Source organism: Amphibalanus amphitrite, unplaced genomic scaffold (assembly GCF_019059575.1).
Source record: "Amphibalanus amphitrite isolate SeventyFive unplaced genomic scaffold, NRLGWU_Aamphi_draft 000892F_arrow, whole genome shotgun sequence".
Lineage (NCBI taxonomy): Eukaryota > Metazoa > Arthropoda > Thecostraca > Balanomorpha > Balanidae > Amphibalanus > Amphibalanus amphitrite.
The window spans coordinates 73969-94505 of record NW_024882386.1 but is presented as its reverse complement, the minus strand read 5'-3'; the positions used below and the strand labels follow the sequence as shown (position 1 = coordinate 94505).

The 20537-nt window shown below is 47.7% G+C and overlaps 1 protein-coding gene across 1 annotated transcript in view; it reads left to right on the top strand.

Moving 5' to 3' along the window:
- Window positions 1–868: 868 nt before the first annotated feature.
- The window catches only part of LOC122367722 (THO complex subunit 2-like), a 41568-nt gene continuing 21899 nt past the window's right edge, over window positions 869–20537 (top strand). Inside the window, exons 1-20 of the mRNA XM_043341072.1 lie at window positions 869–1062; window positions 2670–2746; window positions 8139–8209; window positions 9561–9652; window positions 9930–10055; window positions 10377–10495; window positions 10840–10970; window positions 13892–14163; window positions 14473–14610; window positions 15004–15179; window positions 15507–15702; window positions 16144–16316; window positions 16533–16719; window positions 16926–17073; window positions 17424–17547; window positions 17824–17941; window positions 18317–18496; window positions 19148–19312; window positions 19667–19951; window positions 20215–20331. Of these exons, the coding sequence (XP_043197007.1) occupies window positions 2685–2746; window positions 8139–8209; window positions 9561–9652; window positions 9930–10055; window positions 10377–10495; window positions 10840–10970; window positions 13892–14163; window positions 14473–14610; window positions 15004–15179; window positions 15507–15702; window positions 16144–16316; window positions 16533–16719; window positions 16926–17073; window positions 17424–17547; window positions 17824–17941; window positions 18317–18496; window positions 19148–19312; window positions 19667–19951; window positions 20215–20331 (2880 nt within the window). The 5' untranslated portion in view covers window positions 869–1062; window positions 2670–2684. The remainder of the gene's footprint in view (window positions 1063–2669; window positions 2747–8138; window positions 8210–9560; window positions 9653–9929; window positions 10056–10376; window positions 10496–10839; window positions 10971–13891; window positions 14164–14472; window positions 14611–15003; window positions 15180–15506; window positions 15703–16143; window positions 16317–16532; window positions 16720–16925; window positions 17074–17423; window positions 17548–17823; window positions 17942–18316; window positions 18497–19147; window positions 19313–19666; window positions 19952–20214; window positions 20332–20537) is intronic.

Here is a 20537-nt window from a genome sequence, read left to right as displayed (position 1 = left end):
GAAACGTTTTTACAAAAGTTGTAAGGCAAGTAATATTTATCTGAAAGAACTAAAATATTCAAAAGCCAAACACTATGAAATACATGAATCGGAACGAAAAAGTAACCCAAAAATCCAGCCTAATCACCGGCTCCTAAAACTGCAACACAATCAGCACTTTTCCCCGCAACTCGTTGTCCAGACGTAAATATGCAGCAGTACCATACCGGACACGATTTGGTAGCCGAGGTCTGTGACGTCAGCCGGGCGTGAAGTTTTCCCTTCACCATAGGCTTCACACACAAACTGGCCGAAGTTCATGCCAGGATAGCCCGGCTTGAAAGTGCAAAAATGATTAAATTTTGCCCTCAATAGATTCATTGCCTCATTTTATAACTAAAAACGTCCGTTATTAGGGCTCAATGAAGGTAAAAAGTACTTAAAATTGAAGTTCAAGAAGATGCTGTCCGAGCACAATCTGGTAGCATCACGTAACCTCTTTTAAGCAGAATGTATATAATTCAAGGATGTTATTACACGATTGCTGCCTAAAACATCATAAATAATACGCTTGTAACATTTATCGCTTCTGTTTAAGTCATAACATTGCAAAACGCAAAGTTTATTATGGCAGTCACGTGACCAAAGGTATAGCAGGGGTTGGGACAAGCACTCAAAGGATTTCAAGTTTTTTAATTAAATTATATAGGTTTCATGATGAAATTGAAAGAATGTATTTTTTCCTAATGAAATACAAATTTTCGTATGTAAAATATTTTCTTTATGGGCGGAATTCTCCATATAAATAATGTCAGTGACGTCACCAGGGCTTTACTCAAAACATCCGACCTACCTGTTTCTTATAGGTATCTTGCCCTTATGCATCCTTGAGGAATACAATCGTGAACTTGCTTGCGTGCGATGTGGAAACTGTGGAAATATTTTGAGACTCGCGCATAATTGGAGCACCGCTTTTTCAATTTGCCTTCTTTGAGTGTTGATAAGGAGCAAGAGAATATGAGGATTATGCTGTAGAAGTGCATAGTAGAAAACAGAAGTCAAATTAATGGTTTTACGCGACCGGTAAAGTCATCGTTCTGCGTTATTAATGCCGCATTATGAACTATTTGCTTAGATAACCTTTGATTCAATTTGGCAGTAGTCCTGACTTACTTCAAACTGATTTGGATGTTTCCATGATGACTTCCTTTTTTACGTTTAGTTTTGGCTAACTGTAATCTTCTTATTGTGATTGCTGATTCAGTAACAGTGGGGCAGGCGTCACCAAAGCAACACATTTCGTTTTTACAACCAAAGAGAGGCACTATACTCAGAGAGGAGATGCTTCTTTCTAACCAAGCCAAAACAAACCTAACCTAACCTTCAACCTACCACCTACAACATACAATGTACAAACCAACAACAAATCAACTCTCCTCGGTTGTGGTTGCAAAAACAGCACATGGTGATGCCTGCCCAGCCCCACAGTTACCAGTGTCAAAGTGTTTGCTTCCATTTTCTTACTCAGTTCATTTAAGTTTCTGCTCCTTTGGCATAATTTTGATATAAAACCTGCATCCTAACATGAGAGTGTACTGGTTTATTGTTGGAAACATGAATTTTCAGCTAAAGTTCTTAATCCTTAACTGAAGCACCTGCTCCGAGCCAAAAATGTTAGTTGTGTCAATCTTGGTTGACATATGTTTAACACCTTTTTGAATTAGCCAAAAAGACCAAAAGAGCATAATTCTACAAAACAAGTGATAGACTTTACCTAACTTAACTTAATGCCTGCCTAAACACCTGCTTTGAACCTACTTAATGCCTACTTAAAACCTGACACCTACCATTTGCACTTGCAGTGTATGTAGACTTAGAGAGACAGGTGCTTTAGTTGGAGATTAGCATTATGTTTTTCACAACTGATATCGTGAGTGTTCTGTATGAAATAGCCATTACAAATATTTCATTTATCACCTTTCCCTTATTTATATCTACTCATTATATGTTAAGGTTCTATTTTTACCCTTATTTCCTCATGGGATGTGTGGCTGATCTTGGATGAGCATGGGGGGGGGGGGGGGGGTTGAGGCTGGACATGAAGGACATTTGCCTTTCCCTCAGGGCTGGTTAGTTTTGAAGCTTGAAATGAAATTATTTTGGAGAGAATGTTCCCCAACAGCATGTCAAGCAGCTTTACTGGATTCATCATTACAACAGTGTTAGATTATTTTTGATATGAGCTAAAATGACCTATATTTGTCAGAGCTTATTAAATATAGAGCTTGAAAAAATATACAGATTCTTAATTGAACCACATGTTCTGTTTTGTTCTAACACCTCTCATTCTAAACAATTCATATATACGACAACAAATTCCAGGATCATTCTGCAGAGACAAGGCTCTGATTAATGATTATACCTTCTGATTTCTGAAAGCACATTACATGATTAAAGGTATACATATTATAATATGTGAACTTATGTAATAAAGGCTTAAATTTACCAAAACACATCTCTTTATGCTTAACTGCCCAGATGTTGTAAGGAAAACACCATAAGCATTGAGGGAAAATCTCCATCAGTTGTTCATTTTGTACTAGTATGTTTTTCTTTTTTACATGGTTATATTTATAATCATGTCTTTGTATGCACTCTTTGACCACATTTTTTATTTATTTATTTTTCAGTCATAGTCTGCAGCAATGACACCAGAACAATTCAGAGGGCTGCTCAAGCAATGGGACAGGGTCGGAAGGAGTGACTTGTGAGTATCCATTTTTATGGTGTGCCGAACTCATCTCTGGTGCTGTTGCTTGTATCATGCATTGTAAAAGAGCAAAGTTGAAGGACTTGTTGAAACTGCCACCTTGTGTGGGCTCTAGTCTTCACACTATGATATACCTAGCTGCTAGGAGTCATTTTTTTAGTTGCTGCTTGCATAGGCCGGTCCCGCAGCTCAGTTGGTTAGAGCGTTGGACTCCGCGTGGTGAGAGCACGCGTTCCCGGTTATGACAGTCCGGGTTCGAAGCGCGACGGGCGCTCGACATTTATGGGCCTCCTGACAGGTATGGTTGCGGTTGGTGGCAGGCCGTAGCCAGGTGAAGTCAGCGAGGGGACCGGCCGTGCGCGGCTTTGTGCGCACGTTAAACTTTGGACTCTAAATTCTGCCATAGAACCGGAATTGCGCGATCGGAGGGTAGAGGGCAGGGTCATCGCAACAAGCTTCGCTTAGCGGTGGCTCTGTCCTTGTGAATCCTTCCCATCAAAAGGTTCGGACTAAATTTATAAAAAAAAAAAAAAAAAAAATAGGCGTCGCCAGACATTTTCGGTTGGGGGGGGGGCAAAATCAAGTTTTGTGTTAAATCTTGCCTTTCCCCAGCCGGTACTCGCTCGTTTTACATATCATTCGACGCGCAATGGTGCGAGGAATCCGATGGTGACAAAGTTTTCCTTCTATCTATAGCATGTATTTTTTTACAAAAAAAATCAATATTTTGAAATTTCTGGACAAAAACGACCGTTAGAATTACAGTGGCTGCGATTGCCGACGCACTGCAGAGGGCCCCTGTGCAGACTCTCGTCGCTCATGATCATTACCCAGAAGAAGGTGAAAAACGCTCCATTTGAATCGGATCACCTCGCTAAAACCTCCATTCACGCATGCATGCCGAGGTTTTACGTGAAATGCATAGGGCTTATCCCAGCCGCCGATTGTAGCTAGGAATTGGGCATTCGGCGGAGACTGAGAGAGAATGTCGGAAGTGTGAATCGGAAGTACATCATTCATCCTTGCTGCAGTGAGAAGAAGTGTTTTGTTCACTCGAGTGTGAACAAAAAGTTTCTGGTTTTTCGAGTGAAGGGAAGCGCTGCAAACGCGACCAAAAATATTTGACGGAACCAAAAGTTACGCACGGCATGGCGGCAAGGGATCCCTTTGAGATAGGATTGCGACTTCCAGGCCATTTCAGGCCACTCAGGGTCAGTGTGGACTCTCAGAAGCCTGCTTAGGATCCCGGAGGTCGGCGTGGGTCACCCCAAATATTTACGTGTATGTGGTGCTTTAGGGCTTTCCGAGCCTTAAGGCTGAAACAGACTCTTTCCACGTTCAGGAAATCGCATGCGAGAGCCCATTCAAATACGTTGTAATTCTTCTCGCATCAATCGCTTGCGGGAGGTGCGTGCGATTGATGCGAGCGTGCTTCCATGTATTTGAATAGGCTCTCGCATGCGTTTTCCTGACTGCGGGAAAGAGTCTGTTTAAGGCGGGCCCGGAAAGCCCTTTAGGGCACACGAGCTTTCAGAAGCCAGTGTGGGCGGCGGGCGCTAAGAGACTAGGCCCAGGGTGAGCCTGGAGCCCTCGCATAACAGTGTGAACCGTCAGGGTCTGTGTCGAATCCTTAACCTTCCAGGCGGTGGGGGGGGGGGGGCATTTTTTTGCCCCCCCCCTTTACTTTTTTCAATATATCTCGAGAACCGCTGCGCCGATCGTCACCAAACTTTCAGTACCCTCCCGGGAGCAGCTAGCGCACATGATGACCAAAAATTTTTCCAAAGGCTATGATAGGTTGGCCGCTAATGACGTAAGAGTGACGTCATTTTTGCCATTTTCGACCCAAAAAAAGGTTTCGCGGGAAGAGCTGTCAGGCCTACAGCTTTAGAGATACAGAAAAATGTTTTAGACATAAAAGGTGTGGAATCAAAAGGGCTACAAAACTGCTATTTCGGTTTTTCGATTTTTTTTTGGATTTTGACCCCCAAAAATCAAAAAAATAGATTTTTTGAATATAATAGCCAAAAAATCCAAAAAGTTTTTTGAATTTCGAATAAACCGGAATATATGTGATAGTCCCTACCGCCTTCTATCTACATACCAAATTTGAGATCGATAACTCGTTTTTGGCGAAGTTATAGCGAAAAAACTGTTCAAAATTGATGACGTCAAATTTTCAAACTCAATTTTTAGCAATTCTAGACCTCGTAGCGCAAAACAAAGACCACCATTAGACTCCCCGTGACGAGCTGCATCGAATCGATACCCATTTTGTGCAAAAATATCAACTTTGAAATTTGACCTTTTTTGACCTGACCTTGACCTGATCTCCACCAGAAAGTGACCTAAACCGTACCTGATGGTCTTATAACCAACACCATTGAGTTGGAAATGAAAAACTGGCCATAAAACATGCATCACATAACCTTAGTAAAGTTGGGCTCATGTGGTGACCCTTGGTGACCTTTGGTGACCTGACCTGTGACCTGACCTGGTATGACCAGTGACCTCTAATAGCAACATATGTACTAGACAACTGACGCCTTATCGCTGATTTTCGACAAAATGCGTTTTACTCGGTGTTATAGCGCTTTCCCTAGAAGCCCTGTGAACGGTGAAACATTTTATCTTTGACCTGACCTGTGACGTCATCGGTGACCCCGAGGTCAATGAAATTTGGTTTCTCTCGACAAATTTGACAGGGCTTGCGAACGCCGTTTGAATTTTCCGGATCCGTCCAGTAGTTTCGGAGATACGGGGGGGGGGGCAAAAAAGTGCCCCCCCCCCCCCACCGCGTGGAAGGTGGCTGGTAGGCCCACCGCCTGCCGGGTTAAGGACCCTACGTTGGTAGGGACATAAGAAACATGTGTTGCGGCCCTCAGAGGGACACGTGAGTTGTGACCCCTCAGATGCCGGGTTGGGGTTAGTAAAGTCTGTCGCCTCAAAAGTTCGGCTGAACTATCATAGGCCAGTTGAGGTTTTCAGAAATTTTCGAAGGCATCCTCAAAGATTCGTGTAGCCCTTCAGAGGTCTACGTATGTATAAGGCTGCGGAGTCGATGGATTTTCGGCGACTCCGACTCCGGCTTTCAAAAACCAGCTCCGACTCCGACTCCGACTCCGGGCAGAATTATCGACTCCGACCGACTCCAACTCCCGACTCCGACTCCGCAGACCTAGCAGGGCTGCGGAGTCGACAGATTTTCGATGACTCCGACTCCGACTCCGGCTCGGGTTTCTAAAATCGACTCCGACTCCGACTCCGGTCACAACTGTCGACTCCGACCGACTCCGACTCCGACTCCGACTCCGACTCCGCAGCCCTGTGTATAATGTCCTCGAAGATCCCTGTATGGGCCCTCTAGAGAACATGGACACCAGTGGGACTCTCAGAGGCCGGTTTGGGCCCTCCGAAAGCTTCTTAGAGCTCAGTGGAGCTCCTTAGGAGCCTGCGTGAAAAGCAGGCTCATGAGCCCTGCGGCACTTGAACGGTACTTGTGCCTGTCGCAGACATTTGACGAGAGTTGAGAAAGGCCCCGAAGATTTCGTGTCACGCTTTGATCGAAAATTATGTGTCAGCACTCCAAAATTTATGAAAATCAGCTACAAAATGTAATAAAGAACCAACTAGGAACATGGCATGAATCATGGCATTGACATTCCGAGTCTGGAGTCGGAGTCTTGAAGATTTTGGCGACTGCGACTCTGACTTTGGTTTGAACTGCACGCTCCAACAGAGTCTGACCTCACAGGCATTCTCAGAAAGGTACCCCCATTTTTCCCCCGACTCCAAAATCTCATCGGATCTGTATCGATCTCAGGGGGTGCCCGGTCCGAGGTTGGGGGGGCAAGCTGCCCCGCTTGCCCCCCCGTGGCGACGCTAATGGCTGCTTGTCCAGAGGCAAGCTCATTGAAAAAGAAAAAGAAAATGGCAGCCACTGATATTCATTGAAGTATTATTTACAATTTTTGCATAGGTACCTATTCATAGTTTTATAGTTAATCAAACACTCGAGCTTCATAGCGTTTAACTCTCGCCCTGCTGGGGGGGGGGGGGGGGTGTTTGAACACCCCCCCCCCCTTGTGTTTTTTTTCGAATATCTCAAAAACGGCGGCGCTCCCGTTTTTGGTACACCTTATCATACATCAATTCTACACATGTTGTGAAAATTTCAGACCAAGGTCATTCAAGGTCAGGTCACCAGGTCACTTGAAGTGACCTCACCTCATTAAAAGTTTCAATGTCTGTCATAGCTACACCGAATGACCGATCGCTTTGAAACTTTCCGCGATTGCTAAGAGCAATAGCATGTACAAAATGTATGTCTCAGAATTTTGATATCGATGACCTAAGGTCAGGTCAATTTTGCGACCTCCCCATTATAAGTCAATGGGAGAAAATTGAAATGCGCCTCTTTTGGACGAAAAAAATTATAAACACTCCCAAACACAGAATTACAAGTGGTTTAGACACACTGAACATGAAAATGGTGGACGTGACCCTTGTTTATGCCCTGAGGTCATCTTAGGTCACGAATGGTAACTAACAGTTTTTCGCAAATAACTTTTGATAGAGGCATGCTAGAGCGATGAAAACGCCTTAGATGTGTTCAGCTCAACGATACGGATCGATTGATATGCAACATGACCCTTTCCGGTCAGGTCATGACCTTGACCTGAGGTCAAATTTTCAAGTTGACCTTTCAAGGTCAAGTTATAGTTCATTCGATGCGTCTTGACGAGAGGAACGCGATGCCGGTAAAAGTAAGCTCGTACAGGGCTTGGGTCAAAAGTTATTGCAGAAAAACTGTTTCCGAAAAAAATCGGCTATTTTTGCAGTTTTTGCCCCCTGCAGGCAAAACCGTTGACGTTAGGTCAAATCTGAGAGAATTACTCAGAAAGGGCGTTAATAGGGCTATCGAATGCGCTTTTCCGCGGCGCTGTAGCTCTATTGGTTCCCGAGTTACGCGTTGGCTTCTTGGAAATTTTCGACATTCGACCTGGAAATCGGCGGTGACCTGACCTTTGACCTGACCAAAAAATTGACCAAAGAGATTTCGTCATTATTTTTGACGCTCTTTCGAACGCCGCCTTCCGCGTATCGCTACGTGGCCCAGGAGCCGAGTTACAAGGGCCCCCCCCCCCCCCCCCCCCAGCAGGGCGTGGAAATCCAGGACCCCCAGCCGGGCGCGGATTAAGAGATCAGACCAGTAGACCAAAATGTTATGCAATTTCCTTCCCCATGCTATCATTCAGTGTCAAAGGCTTATAAATGCTACCAATGCCTTGCAATGTTTTCGAATCTTTTGACAGTTGAGTTGCCATTCATTCTCATCAAATTTGATACTCACTGTGAAGTCATGTTACAAATGTTTTGAATATTTCAGCTTACAGTACCTGAAGAACATCATCCCTAATCAGGATGAAACACTTCTTGGCACAGTGGGCTCTTCAGAAGGTGAGTGTTCTCTCTAATTGTCACAGCTACAATGTTATGGCCTAATTCTTAACCCGCGCACCGACGGGGGTCTGCGCCAACTTAGTACCGACGGGGGGGGGGCGGATGACCGCCCCCCCCCTGAGATCTCGAGAACGAAGCAAGATAGCGACAAGCGGTAAACGGCATCGGATACGCACGGTCAAGATCTACAATTTTTACAAAGGTCATTTTCAGGTCAGGTCAAAGATGACGTCACAGGGGTCGAAAAAGTCGAAATGGCGGCGCTAAATAGGGAGAGAGTTTTTCTCGAATAACTTTCGAATTAGTCAAGATAGGAACAAACTAAGGGCATCATCGTGATCCTCTCGTCAATCCGCATCGAATGATATATATGTTGACCTCGAAAGGTCAAGGTCAAAGGTTGACCTCAGGTCACGTGACCTCGAGGTCATCATGTATATCATTCGATGCGTCTTGACGAGCTGAACACAATGAGACCATCCACGCGTCTGTATCTTGTTCCTGTACGGAGTTATTGGCCAAAAACCTTTGGTGACCTTTGATGACGTCACATGACCTCACAGCCGCCCAACAGCAAAACAGACCTCAAGGTAGTGAAGGTTGATCGTATATGAAGTCATGTATGGTATATGGGGCCATTCCGACCCGTTTTAGTGGTAAAAACAGGGAGTTCATTTTTCCCCCATTGACTTATAATGGGCAGGTCGCGAAATTGACCTGACCTTAGGTCACCGATATCAAAATTCCGAGATATACAAATTGTAGCTACTAATGACCTTATAACATCCTGCGACTTTCAAAGGCCTCCGACATCTACTGTAGCTCTGGCACGGTGACAAAGTTGCAAAAAAGTGACTTGAGGTTGGGTCATTCAAAGTGACCTGGTGACCTGACCTTGAAAGGTAGGAGGTTCAAACTTGCACACCATGTGTAAAATTGATAAGGGAATAGTCATACCAAATTTCGCGGCGCTACGCGCCGCGGTTTTCCCGCTATTCGCGAAAAACCTCAGGGGGGGGCGGATATCCGCCCCCCCCCGTCGGTGCGCGGGTTAAATTCAGGATTCCAAATATAAGATAGGTAGGTAGCTAATGCCTTTGGAGGTTTATGCTGAAACTTCTTTGAAATAGCATCACTAACGGTGCAAACTGGTTTGTTACCAATTTTATTTATCTTAATACAGCTGCATAGCTGTTACACAAATTGTCCATAATGCCACCTGTGTCATGTCAATGCAAGGCACGTAACGTTTTTTTTTTTTCAAAATCACAGCCTGCCGTAGTCGACGGGTTCTTAAGTCCCCAGTCAGGAAACTATTGTACCATAATTTGTTGTTTTGTTTGTGCAGATGTACACATGTGTCTGTACCGGCTGATCCAGGCTGGCGCCGACGGCGTTCTGAAGAAGGAGAGCGTCGCCAAGACGCTGTCAGAGGCTGTGGTGAGTGAAGACTACGGGCCTCCCCTGTCATCACCATGACCATAACCTGGCCAGTGTACTGATTAAAGGCTCCTAGTTCCGTCTGCCAACCAGTCCTCACATTGACATCTGTCTAAGAGTCCGTTTATATGTAATTGTGCAAGATGGTTCGATATAATATTTAATATTCATGAAGCACGGCACAGTATATCATTCAATATAGTGCATGGACCTACTCCTAGTATCTATTAGTTACCTACCGCGATACTGATCTTAGGCTCGCGGTTGTCCGTTTCAGACGCTCCACCCCGACCTCCCAGCGGCAGTGGTTGACATTTTCGGCATGCTCGATGTCGAAATCACCGCGACCGATGATCCCAAAAGTAAAGAAAGGTTCTACTGGATCATCAAATCCGTCGAAGGAGTAAGTACCTTTTGCTTGTTACCAGGGCTGCGGAGTCGTTGGATTTTCGGTGACCCCGACTCCGACTCCGACTTCCGAAAATCAACTCCGGCTCCGGCTCTGCAGCGCTGCTCGCAAACATGTCTTTTTGATGCAATAATTATCGTCCGGTACTGCTCATGAGCGTTTACAGTTTCTAGTCTTAGTTTCTTAACTTATAATGTAACTGCCTCATACTTCCTGTGAAGCCAAGGCAGGATACTTGCCACAATGTCCGCTGTTCTCCCTTGGTGCTCGTGTGCGGCGTCCCCTACCGTCTCTGACCGTTGGAACTCGTTTCAGGCCGTGTCCAACCAACTACTGCGAGAGCGGATGGAGGTCGAGAGCTTCCCGCACATCGGCGTCGTCAAAAACCCCAAGGCCTTCAACTCAAAGTTCATCAAACTCAAAACAAAGCTTTAGTGAGTTCGTACTTCGTACTGGATGAATGCTAGCGTTAATTTTCAAAATGGGACTTGCGTCCGTTTAGGTAATTACCCTGTCATAATTCTTTTTTAGGTATTTTGATTCCTTTTTTATACAGTTGGCACACTTCTTTTTGCTTTCGAGGATTCACATTGAATTGTTTTTTTTTCCTACATTAATAAGCTAGGCTATCAAGTCTCTGTGTAGCTCTAACAGTCTCTCAATTTTTTAGTGCTTTCATTCAGATCTAACGCCCAATCACTTTCATTGGCATCATCGTACGATGTTGATAATTATCGGTATGAATGCGCTGACACCGCGCCGTATATGTGCCACGCAGCTACAAGCAGCGCAAGTTCAACTTGTTCCGGGAGGAGAGTGAGGGTTACGCCAAGCTGCTAGTAGAGCTGAACCAGGACCAATCCAGCTCCTCGCCAGAACACATGCTCGAAGTCATCAAAGCCATCATCGGTAAGGCACACCAGCTTATAGCAGCTCTTAGCTACCCTATCAGATAGCAGCTTTTGGCTTTCCTGTTTTCGGATGATTCATCCCTAGTTGTTACCTCTGATCTAGTTGATGTCTGCTCTGTTGTGTCAACTGGGGCATTCCACGATAGATCGTACCAGGCCCGTCACCCTCATCTCTCAGATTTGAATGAAAATTGGTACTAGGGGTAATCATAGGCTCCAAAAACACCTGTCAAAATTTCAGACTTCTCAGATGAAAACTTTTTGAGCTACATTGCATAATATTTTCTAAACTTCAGATTGTAAGGGTGAGTTTGATGAGCTATAACTCAAAAACGAGCTAAGCAAGCAACAAACGGTAAACAGCTTTGAACTAACGGTGAATCAAAGATTAATACAGCTTTTTTAAAATTGGAAAGAAAAGCTTTTAATATTGAAAAAGTCGTAATATTTTTTTTTCAAATTGTCTATAACGGCCCTTGGGACCAAAATTTTTGCCATTTTTATTTCTTCAAAATAAAGTTTAGGTCATTTAAAATCGACATGCAAAAAATTAGAAAGGTGTTCTTTCTATAAGTTTCTCATTTTAATGCATACAAAATGGGTTTCCGGGGGGTCGGTACGACCCCAGCTCCCCGTTTCGCCTCTAATGGAGCTAGAACCTTGCGGAAAAAACGAGCATGTGCGCCGTTACAAGATGCACCGAATGATACCACATTTGAAGGTCTCGGGTTCATTGGTGACCCCTGAAGGTCATTTCAAGTGACCCAATTACGGGTCCGGTTTTTGGTAGATAACTTCGCAACAAATGGTCGCAGAGCCCCAGTTTTAGCATCTTTGTGTTTGCCTAGCGCCGGCGCGTCGAATGGTATACTGTTTATTCTGGTGAGGTCAGCTTAACCCTATTCCTGGCGGGGGGGGGGGGCCTCAGGAGCCCCCCCCCCCCTGAGGTTTTTTGGTTATATCTCCCAAACGCTTTGAGCTAGGAAGCTCAAATTTTCTGACTTTTTCTTAAAGGCTTTTACGCAACATTTCTGAAAATTTTGAGTTGATCTGACCTCAGGTCAGGTCACCAGAGGCGGTTTGGTGACCCTACCTCAGAAAAGTTTGCAATCACGCCACAGCTAGAGTTTTTGACCGATCAATTTCTTCTCTTCAGGCTTTAGTTAGGGTACCAGTATGTGCAATTTGTATATCTCAGAATTTTCATATCTGTGACCTGAGGTCAGGCCAGACTCGTGACCTTTACATTGCAAGCAAAATATTGAAACGCCTCCTGCTTCGTGTAAACGAGTCAAAACCACCCAGTTCTTTCAGTATTATGGAAGATTATCTCATCGGTGATGATCCTGGTGCCGCTAATTGACAGGGGCACCGGCAAAGGTCATCTGAGGTCATGTGACGTCATAAATCGTTTTTTTTCTGTCAATAAATCACGACATGATGGTGCTAAAGACTTGTAAGTGGTACCAAACTGCTCGCCTGGTCAAGGCGCGTCGTTTGGTATGCAGCATGACCATACCCCACAACCTCATTGATGAATGACCTGACCTTGACCTCAGGTCAAATTTTAAATTGACCTGTGAAGGTCATCACATACTTATTTCGCATCGCCTCGGCGAGAGCAACAAAAAATGTATTGGTTTTATGTCTCTATGTTTCTTAGTTTAAAAGTTATATAGGTAACTAATTCCAAAACATTTTATCGTTGATGACCTCTGGTGACCTCAATATTGACCTGACCTGAAAATGTTTTATGTAAAAGTTGTAGATCTTTAAACGACCTATCAAACGCCGTTCGCCGTTTGTCGCTGCGATGTGTAGTTTTTGAGATCTGAAGGGGGGCCGAATCGGCCCCCCCGCCAGTTTCTTGTCCCGGCGGAGCCCGCAAGGAATAGGGTTAAGTTGCTGACCTCGGGTCAGCACACTGCCGTGTATTTGGCTCCGCTCCCCGACCGGGCGGCCCAGCCGGCAGCCAGCCGCCGGGCATCACGTGACCGCCCCGAGTCCGCGGCAAAGCCAACCAGCGCGGCGCTGGACAAACAGCGCCGCCACAGAGATGGTTAACAGTTGGGTCAGGCCACGAAGCTGGGTGAATGAGATCATATTGCACATCATTCGATTCGCAAGGTCTTCCTGAGTCCATTGGTAGCTTTCCTGTCTCTCTAGCTCAATTTGATAGAGAGTTATTGACGAAAAACTCTTATGACCCTAGTGACGTACGAATGACGTCACGCAAGGTCAACAATGCAAACCTGAGGCAAAAATGACTTCAATTGGACTTTCAGTAACCAGTGATGTCACTAGGCAGCTTTACCACGCCATTTGTAGGCTCTCTTCCCGAAATCACAATTCGAGACCATTACGGTGACGCAAAATTAGTACATTTATAGAAAGAACACCTTCCTAATTTTTGGCATACTACTTATTACTTAATAATGATCCAAAAATGTTTTTAAGTAATTTTTTTTTTTTTTTAAATTGGTCCCAAAGGCATAAAAATGCAAATTAAAGGAAACTCGATGTGTTATATATCAAAAATAGTTTATATTTCAAAATTTTAAAAATACATATTATTCTTCGTTTCAATGCAAGTTCAATGCCGTATAACATTTGGCATTTGGATTATCCGTCTTAGAGTTACAGCCCGCCAAACTTGGCGCTGCAACGCAAGATCCAAAACATGTTATACATTATAACTCAAAAACTACTCATCGGATTAGCCTGATATTGTCACAGGAAGATTCAGAGCCCCTGATTACCCCTTAGACCAATTATCGTTAAAATCCGAGAGATGAGGGTGTCAAATTGGAAAAAAGTGGTACGATCTATCGTGGAATGCCCCAACTCTCTTGTTCCTCTTCGTCCCCTAGCTTGCCAGGTCTCCACGCTTTCGTCTGACCACGCCTCACCATCCTCCAGGCTGTTTCAACCTGGACCCGAACCGAGTGCTGGACGTGCTGCTGTCGTCGCTGGAGGCGCGGCCGGACCGGCACAACTTCCTGGTGCCGCTGCTGCGCCTGTACATGCCGTCTGCGGAGACGGTCAGCGAGGTGGTGGGCGCGCGCTACGGCTTCTGCCAGCCGCAGCCGGGCCAGGACGAGACGGAGGCCGAGACGCCGCGCTCGCTGCACGTGATGACGGCGCTGCTGCTGCGGCACGGCGTCATCCGGCTGGAGCACATCTGGCCCTGGGTGAGTCGGGGTGGGACCGCGGCTGGAGCACGTCTTGGCTTCTGGTGGGAGAGTGATTGAGTGAGTAAGTGATTAATCTTACCCGTGACTGAGTGATAAATCTAACTCTGGGCAGTCCTGCTCAACTGCGTATTTGGTATTGACTATTGTAAGATGATGTGAAGCTGCTTTGAACTCGCCTCCCCTTCACCTCACCATCTGTTCACCTCCGTAGCTGCCTACAACCTCCCTGCCGTTGGCAACAACTAGCCCATTCCTCATCCAGTTTGCCATCTCCACCAGCCCTCACGTCACCCGTGTTATGCGCAGCTGCTACCTGCGGACTCTGCGATCGAGGCGCAGCACCGGCGCCTGATGGCGGCCGCCGCAGAGTACCAGCGGCGCACCTTCGTCGTCTCCACCAAGGACAAGGAGGAGGCGCCGCGGGACGAGACGCCGACGCTCTCGGTGAGTTATAGCAGGTTGTCCATGGCTACGTAGCTTAACTGGGGAATGGGAGTGGAAATGGGAGTGAAGTGGCATTGTGGAATGGGAGTACAGTTAGGCGTTCGGAACCCTTCAGCTGCTAGTTTAGAATTTGCAGCGTTCAGACCAGTCCTTTGTGGTGCAGCTGTTGACTGTTCGTGCAAACGTTTTGAAAACGTCATGCTTGGTGGACTACGACTGCATGTTTGGCGAGCTTGCCGTTTTTTTTTCTCTATTCGGAATTCGCTTGTTCATTCCGGCTAAATATTCTGTGGCTGGGACCCCAATTGTTGTTTTTTTTTTCGCCGAAACAATGGCGGTGTGTTTAATTCACTCTCTGCTGCTGACCATTGCCCCCCTACCCCTGCGTTCCAGCCGATATCCCAGACTCAGAAGCTGGGTCTGTGCGAGGCGGTGCTGTCGATCGGCGACTGGCCGACAGCGCAGGCCATCCTGGCCCGCTTCCCGGACTTTTGTCTGATGGTGCACCCGGAGCTGGCGGCGGCCGCCTGTCGCCTGCTCTCCGTCCGCCTGGACCCCATCTACCGACGGTAAGGAGTCATGGCTGGACTAAGTGGAGGGTGCTACTGGGCGGGCTGAGTCACGAGGCATTTACAGATTGGTGGATGAGTGGGCGAAATCGAGGAACGGCAGAGAGGGGATCGAAGATGGGATGCGCCGTCGGGTAATCCTCAGTTATGAAGAGTTCCTATTTACTTTGTGCAAGGAACGATAATGACTTAGATATTTCGTGGAAATCGTATTGTTCGCCGGAAAACTCTAGACATTATTTGAATGTCTGCTGGCCCCGCCCGTAACTGTGCTTAACTGCTCCCCGCAGTCTGTCCTCTGACGGCGCTGCCCCGGCCCGTCCCCAGGTTCAGCGGTATGGCGGCGGCGCTGCGGCCGGCTCCGGTCTCTCTCCCGCCGCTGGTCGAGGCGCGGCCCGACAGTGAGCTGACCAGTGTGCGCTCAGAGGTGGCCCCTCTGCTCTCCGTGATCGGACCGTACCTGTCGTCAGACGTGACACTGGTGTACCGCGTGCTGCGCGTGGCACGGACTGCCCACCAGCTGGTGAGTGACGGGGAAGGGGGGGGGAGGGGGAGCATAGTGTCTAGAATATTATACACAATCACTTATGAGTTTTTGTGGCATGCATCTCCGACCTCCCTCTTATCGCCCTGGAATTGTTGGCCTTGGCTCTCCGTGTCGTCTTTCAGCGCCTGCTTGAGTCTACTATCGGTCTCCTTGAGAATCGGTCCCTCCTCCTTTACACTGAGACCCCCAACACCTCCCCTTTGCGCGGCCTTGTCGCTTGTCCAACAGGGAAAAGGGTCGTACACCTGCCGACATCCCTCCGCTTCCTTCTGCCCTAGTCTGTCTAGTGACGTTTTCCCTAACCCGAATTCCTCCTTGTCACCCACTGCGTCTGAAGAGGCCTCACTGCTGCTTGCTGGTTATTCTCTGTCTCCTCTCTAGTCTTACCCTACCTCCCTCTCCTTGCGCTGCCCACAGCGTCTGAAGGAGGCGGACCCGGACGCGCCGGAGACGCGCGAGGCGTTCCTCTTCTACGACGTGCTTACCATGCTGGAGGAGGCGGTGCTGCCATGTCTGGTGCTGCTCGAGGCCAACTGCTGCCTGGCGGAGGAGATTTGGACCGTGCTCGCCTACTACCCCTACCAGCACAGGTAGGATGGCACGGCTTGGATTGTGTGAACTAAATTACCGCTCTAATTACAGTCCGTTATGTGTAACTTCACATCTTCGTGATGCCTTATGGGCATGTTGATGTTGGGTGCCGATGCTCTCCACAGTCGCTGCCCAGTGGCAGCCCACATCCTAATTCATATTATCAATAGCGGCACCAGCAGCAGTAGCACCATTATCGTGTCGTACTGTTTCAGGTATCGCCTGTACGGAACGTGGAAGAACGAGAGTCACAACCAGCATCCGCAGCTCATCAGGAAGCGGGCAGATCTCATCAAGATGTCCAAGTCGCTGATGAAGCGCATCAGCAAGGAGAACGTCAAGCCGCTCGGCAGGCTCATGGGCAAGCTGACGCACAACGCGCCCGGCTACATGTTTGAATACGTGAGTAGCGCCGTGTCTGGGCCAGACCGTCAACCTATGGGTGACAAACGTTATATAGTGTAATCCGAATGCTGTGTTGGAATTTCGGATCGTTAACTCTGCCATTTAGCCTTCACTTACTCTTTTTAACTGACGCTGTGTCAAGCACTCTTACTAGGCGACGATATCCTTCCATTGAACACTCACATATGCGCCGCTGCTCTCAGATGCTGGGCCAGATTCAGATCTACGACAACCTGATCGGGCCGATGGTGGACTCGCTGAAGTACATCACCAATCTGTCGTACGACGTGCTGGGCTACTGCATCATCGAGGCGCTGGCCAACCCGGAAAAGGACCGCACCAAACACGACGGTACCGACACTAGGGTCAAGGAGAGGAACGATGATGGGTTGCCGGGACCATTAATTGCAGGGTGATGATTGAAGTTTGAGCTGTCCTAGCAGTTTACGGTATTTTATGTTTTGACTAGGAGCAACTGATAAGTTGTGTGTATTGCTTTGTGTATTCTACTCCATCGGTTGTCCTTATGTTTCTTCCCTGATGTTTCGATCCTGTGGGATGAGAAGCTGGTACTCCGTCAGTGTCTTCTTTGCACCGTTTGCCAATTGGTGAGATGTCTTCCCGTCGAGTAGCCGTTACGCTCACTGCCCTAGTGTGACTGAATGGAGTCCCTCACCGTCACCCGACTCTCTCGCCCCCAGGTACCTCGCTGTCACTGTGGCTCACGTCGCTCGCAAACTTCTGCGGGTTCATGTTCAAAAAGTACAACCTGGACCTGACGGGGCTCATGCAGTACGTCGCCAACCAGCTCAAGTCGATGAAGAGGTCAGTATTGTGGTATAACGGGAGCTACTTGCTGATGTAACTATATGAATCAAGAAGTGGTGTTTATGGAGAAGTGTCGAAATGCTTTTTAAACGCTTGCAATCTCCTGTTGTTTTCTCCTGGAGTAGTTTTGCAGCGATATTAGATGTGGCCATTTATCCTGTTGAAAAGTAGACAGCTTTTGTCCACTTTTCGTTCAGTCAGTATACATGTTAGTCCCACAGTGCACCAGCCCGGCACCGACCACTGACGTCACCGACCCCCCCCCCCTTTCAGTCTGGACCTGCTGATCCTGCGGGAAGTGGTCCAGAAGATGGCCGGCGTCGAGGCCGTCGAGGACATGACTGAGGAGCAGCTGTCGGCTATGGCCGGTGGGGAGCTGCTCAGAGCTGAGGTCAGTATTGGATACCGGAGGGTCGGAAAAGATCGGTTACCGTAGGATGGGCCGTGGTGTCAGTTACTTGTTACTATGGGGCCGTCCGAGTCACTATGGCTGATATCACCCACGCGCAGGGGTCGATCATGGGAATGATTCGGCACATTTGGACGCTGGTCTGGTTTGTACTATGTTGTTACGTCATTTTGAGTTTTATTTATTCAGTTTTGACCGCGGCAGCAAGACCCATGGCCTGACCAGCCGCGGAGTTCCACTGTGCTCATTGAACTAAACTTTTAACACCGATGACGATATTTATTTCTGCGTGAACTTCAGTTTTCTACCAGTTTCATCATACCCAATGCTACTCACACTGACCGGTCTCGTCCCCAGGCCGGTTTCTTCAACCAGGTTCGGAACACAAAGAAGTCGTCCCAGCGTCTCAAGGACAGCCTCATCGACAACGGCCTGATGGTGCCGATGGTGCTACTCATGGCCCAGCAGCGGCACTGCGTCGTCTTCAAGGAGACCGAGGGCTCGCACCTGAAACTCGTCGGCAAACTGTATGATCAGGTATGTTTAGTGAGTGCTGTGTTAGTGCATTCACGTTCAGTATGTGACGGTGACAGCGACTTACGTTTAGTGTGAAGTTAGTGGCTAAGGCTGACCCGAGTCTTGGATGCTTATCATTCCCATGTACAGCCCTCTGCAAACTGCGTGGTAGGTATTCTTTCTTCGACAAAACCGAGAATAACGCGGATACTATGCTATCGGTCGCTCGGAAATCATAACAGCAAGATGCGCGAGACTCCGCATCTTAGATTGGCATTACCATCGCATTCATTTTCCACCCAGTTTGGCAACAAAAACCAAAAGTTTATATTTGCCCCCAAGACAAACTTTTGCATTTTGTTGCCACACAATGCATATGCTTTGTTTTAGTGATATACCCAATCGAAGGAGTAAAGCATGGCACCTCTATTTTCAGTGAGTTCCGACCGACTGACAACATAGTCTTTGAGTTATTACTGGTTTTGTCGAAAAAAGAATACCTACCACGCAGTCTGCTGAGGGCTGTACACTCATACTCCAATCTTCTGAGTCTGACGCTAATTGCTACAGTGTACTCGGAGGCTCAGGCAGACTGTGTCCTTTTGCGTTGAGCACAGCCTCTGCCTTCCGTGATTGCTCGTTCTGACCATCTCTCCCCGTCCCCTCCGCCAGTGCCAGGACACGATGGTGCAGTTCGGCATGTTCCTGGCGTCGGCGCTCAGCATCGACGACTACCGCCAGAGACTGCCGGCCTTCGACAGTCTGCTGTCGGAGTTCCACATCAGCCCCGACGTGGCCTTCTTCCTGGCCCGACCCATGTTCACTCATGCCATCCAGGTGAGACCGGCGGTGTGGAACCACACTTTGGGACTTGTCTGCGGCGATTAGTGACCGTATGATTTAGGGCTTGTGGTTAGTTCTCTTGCCCACTGTCGCTTGCCCATCGTTCTCTTGCCCACATCGACACAATCTGTAGCATCAAGCATGTAAGGTTATGAGATAGCTAGTAACAGTCACACGGCTTTTAGATATGTCGCTCAACAGGTGCTTTCATCGTATCAGACATCTGTCGTCACGTGTAACTGTGCTTACGCTTGAACATATGACCTCATTTTAGCAACGCGCTTCAAAATGCACTTCATTTGTACCGTCACCCCGTAAGCCACACATAAACCCCTTTCCCGTCCCCAGCAACGCTACGACGAGCTGCGGAAAGCCGAGAAGAACCACAAGTCGCTGTCGGTGGAGCAGAAGCGCGAGAAGTACCTGCAGGCCAGCGAGCAGGTACTGGCGCCCGTAGTCACCGCCGTGGTGCCCGTGTTCCCGGCCAAAACCTGGGACGACATCAGCGCCGAGTTCTTCACGTCGTTCTGGTCGCTGACGCTGAGCGACTTGCGCGTGCCGTCCGAGAGCTATGAGAAGGAGGTCCGACGGCTGAAACAGCAGGTCACCCAGCTGGCCGACAACAGGGACCTGGTGAGTGGTCAGCCGAGCCCGAGGGGCGAGGGAAGGTGAAGGAAGGGAAGGCTGAGCCACGCACTCGACTCGTATTTGGTCAAACGGCTGTCTGGTGCCAGCTGTTGTGGGCTTTGATGAACGTTCGTTCACTCAGTCTGATTAGCAACGTAGTTTAGGTAGAGTAAAGACAGCAGTGTTCAGGTTAGAGGCTATTTCGCAGCGAAATAAGACAATGATTGTCACCATGGTAATTAAGTAAGATTGTATCGTGACCTTCACAGACGGAGAGTAAGCGTAAGAAGGAGCAGGAGCGGTGCCAGGTGCTGATCGATAAACTGCACGAGGAGGAGAAACGCCAGAAGGAGCACGTCGACCGCGTGCTGGCCAGACTCAAAAAGGTAATAGTGCGTTGCAGCTAGGCCGGTTAGAAACGTAGCACGACCCGCCAATCGCCGTCGCTGGGCCCTGTTGTTGGGAGGATGAAAATATTGCTGACGCAATGTCAACTCTGCCGTCGAATTGATTTTATGCTTACTGTTCTGCGCCATTTAGTGTTCACGTATCTTCTATTTATATCTAGCATGATATCTGCATGATGATACTG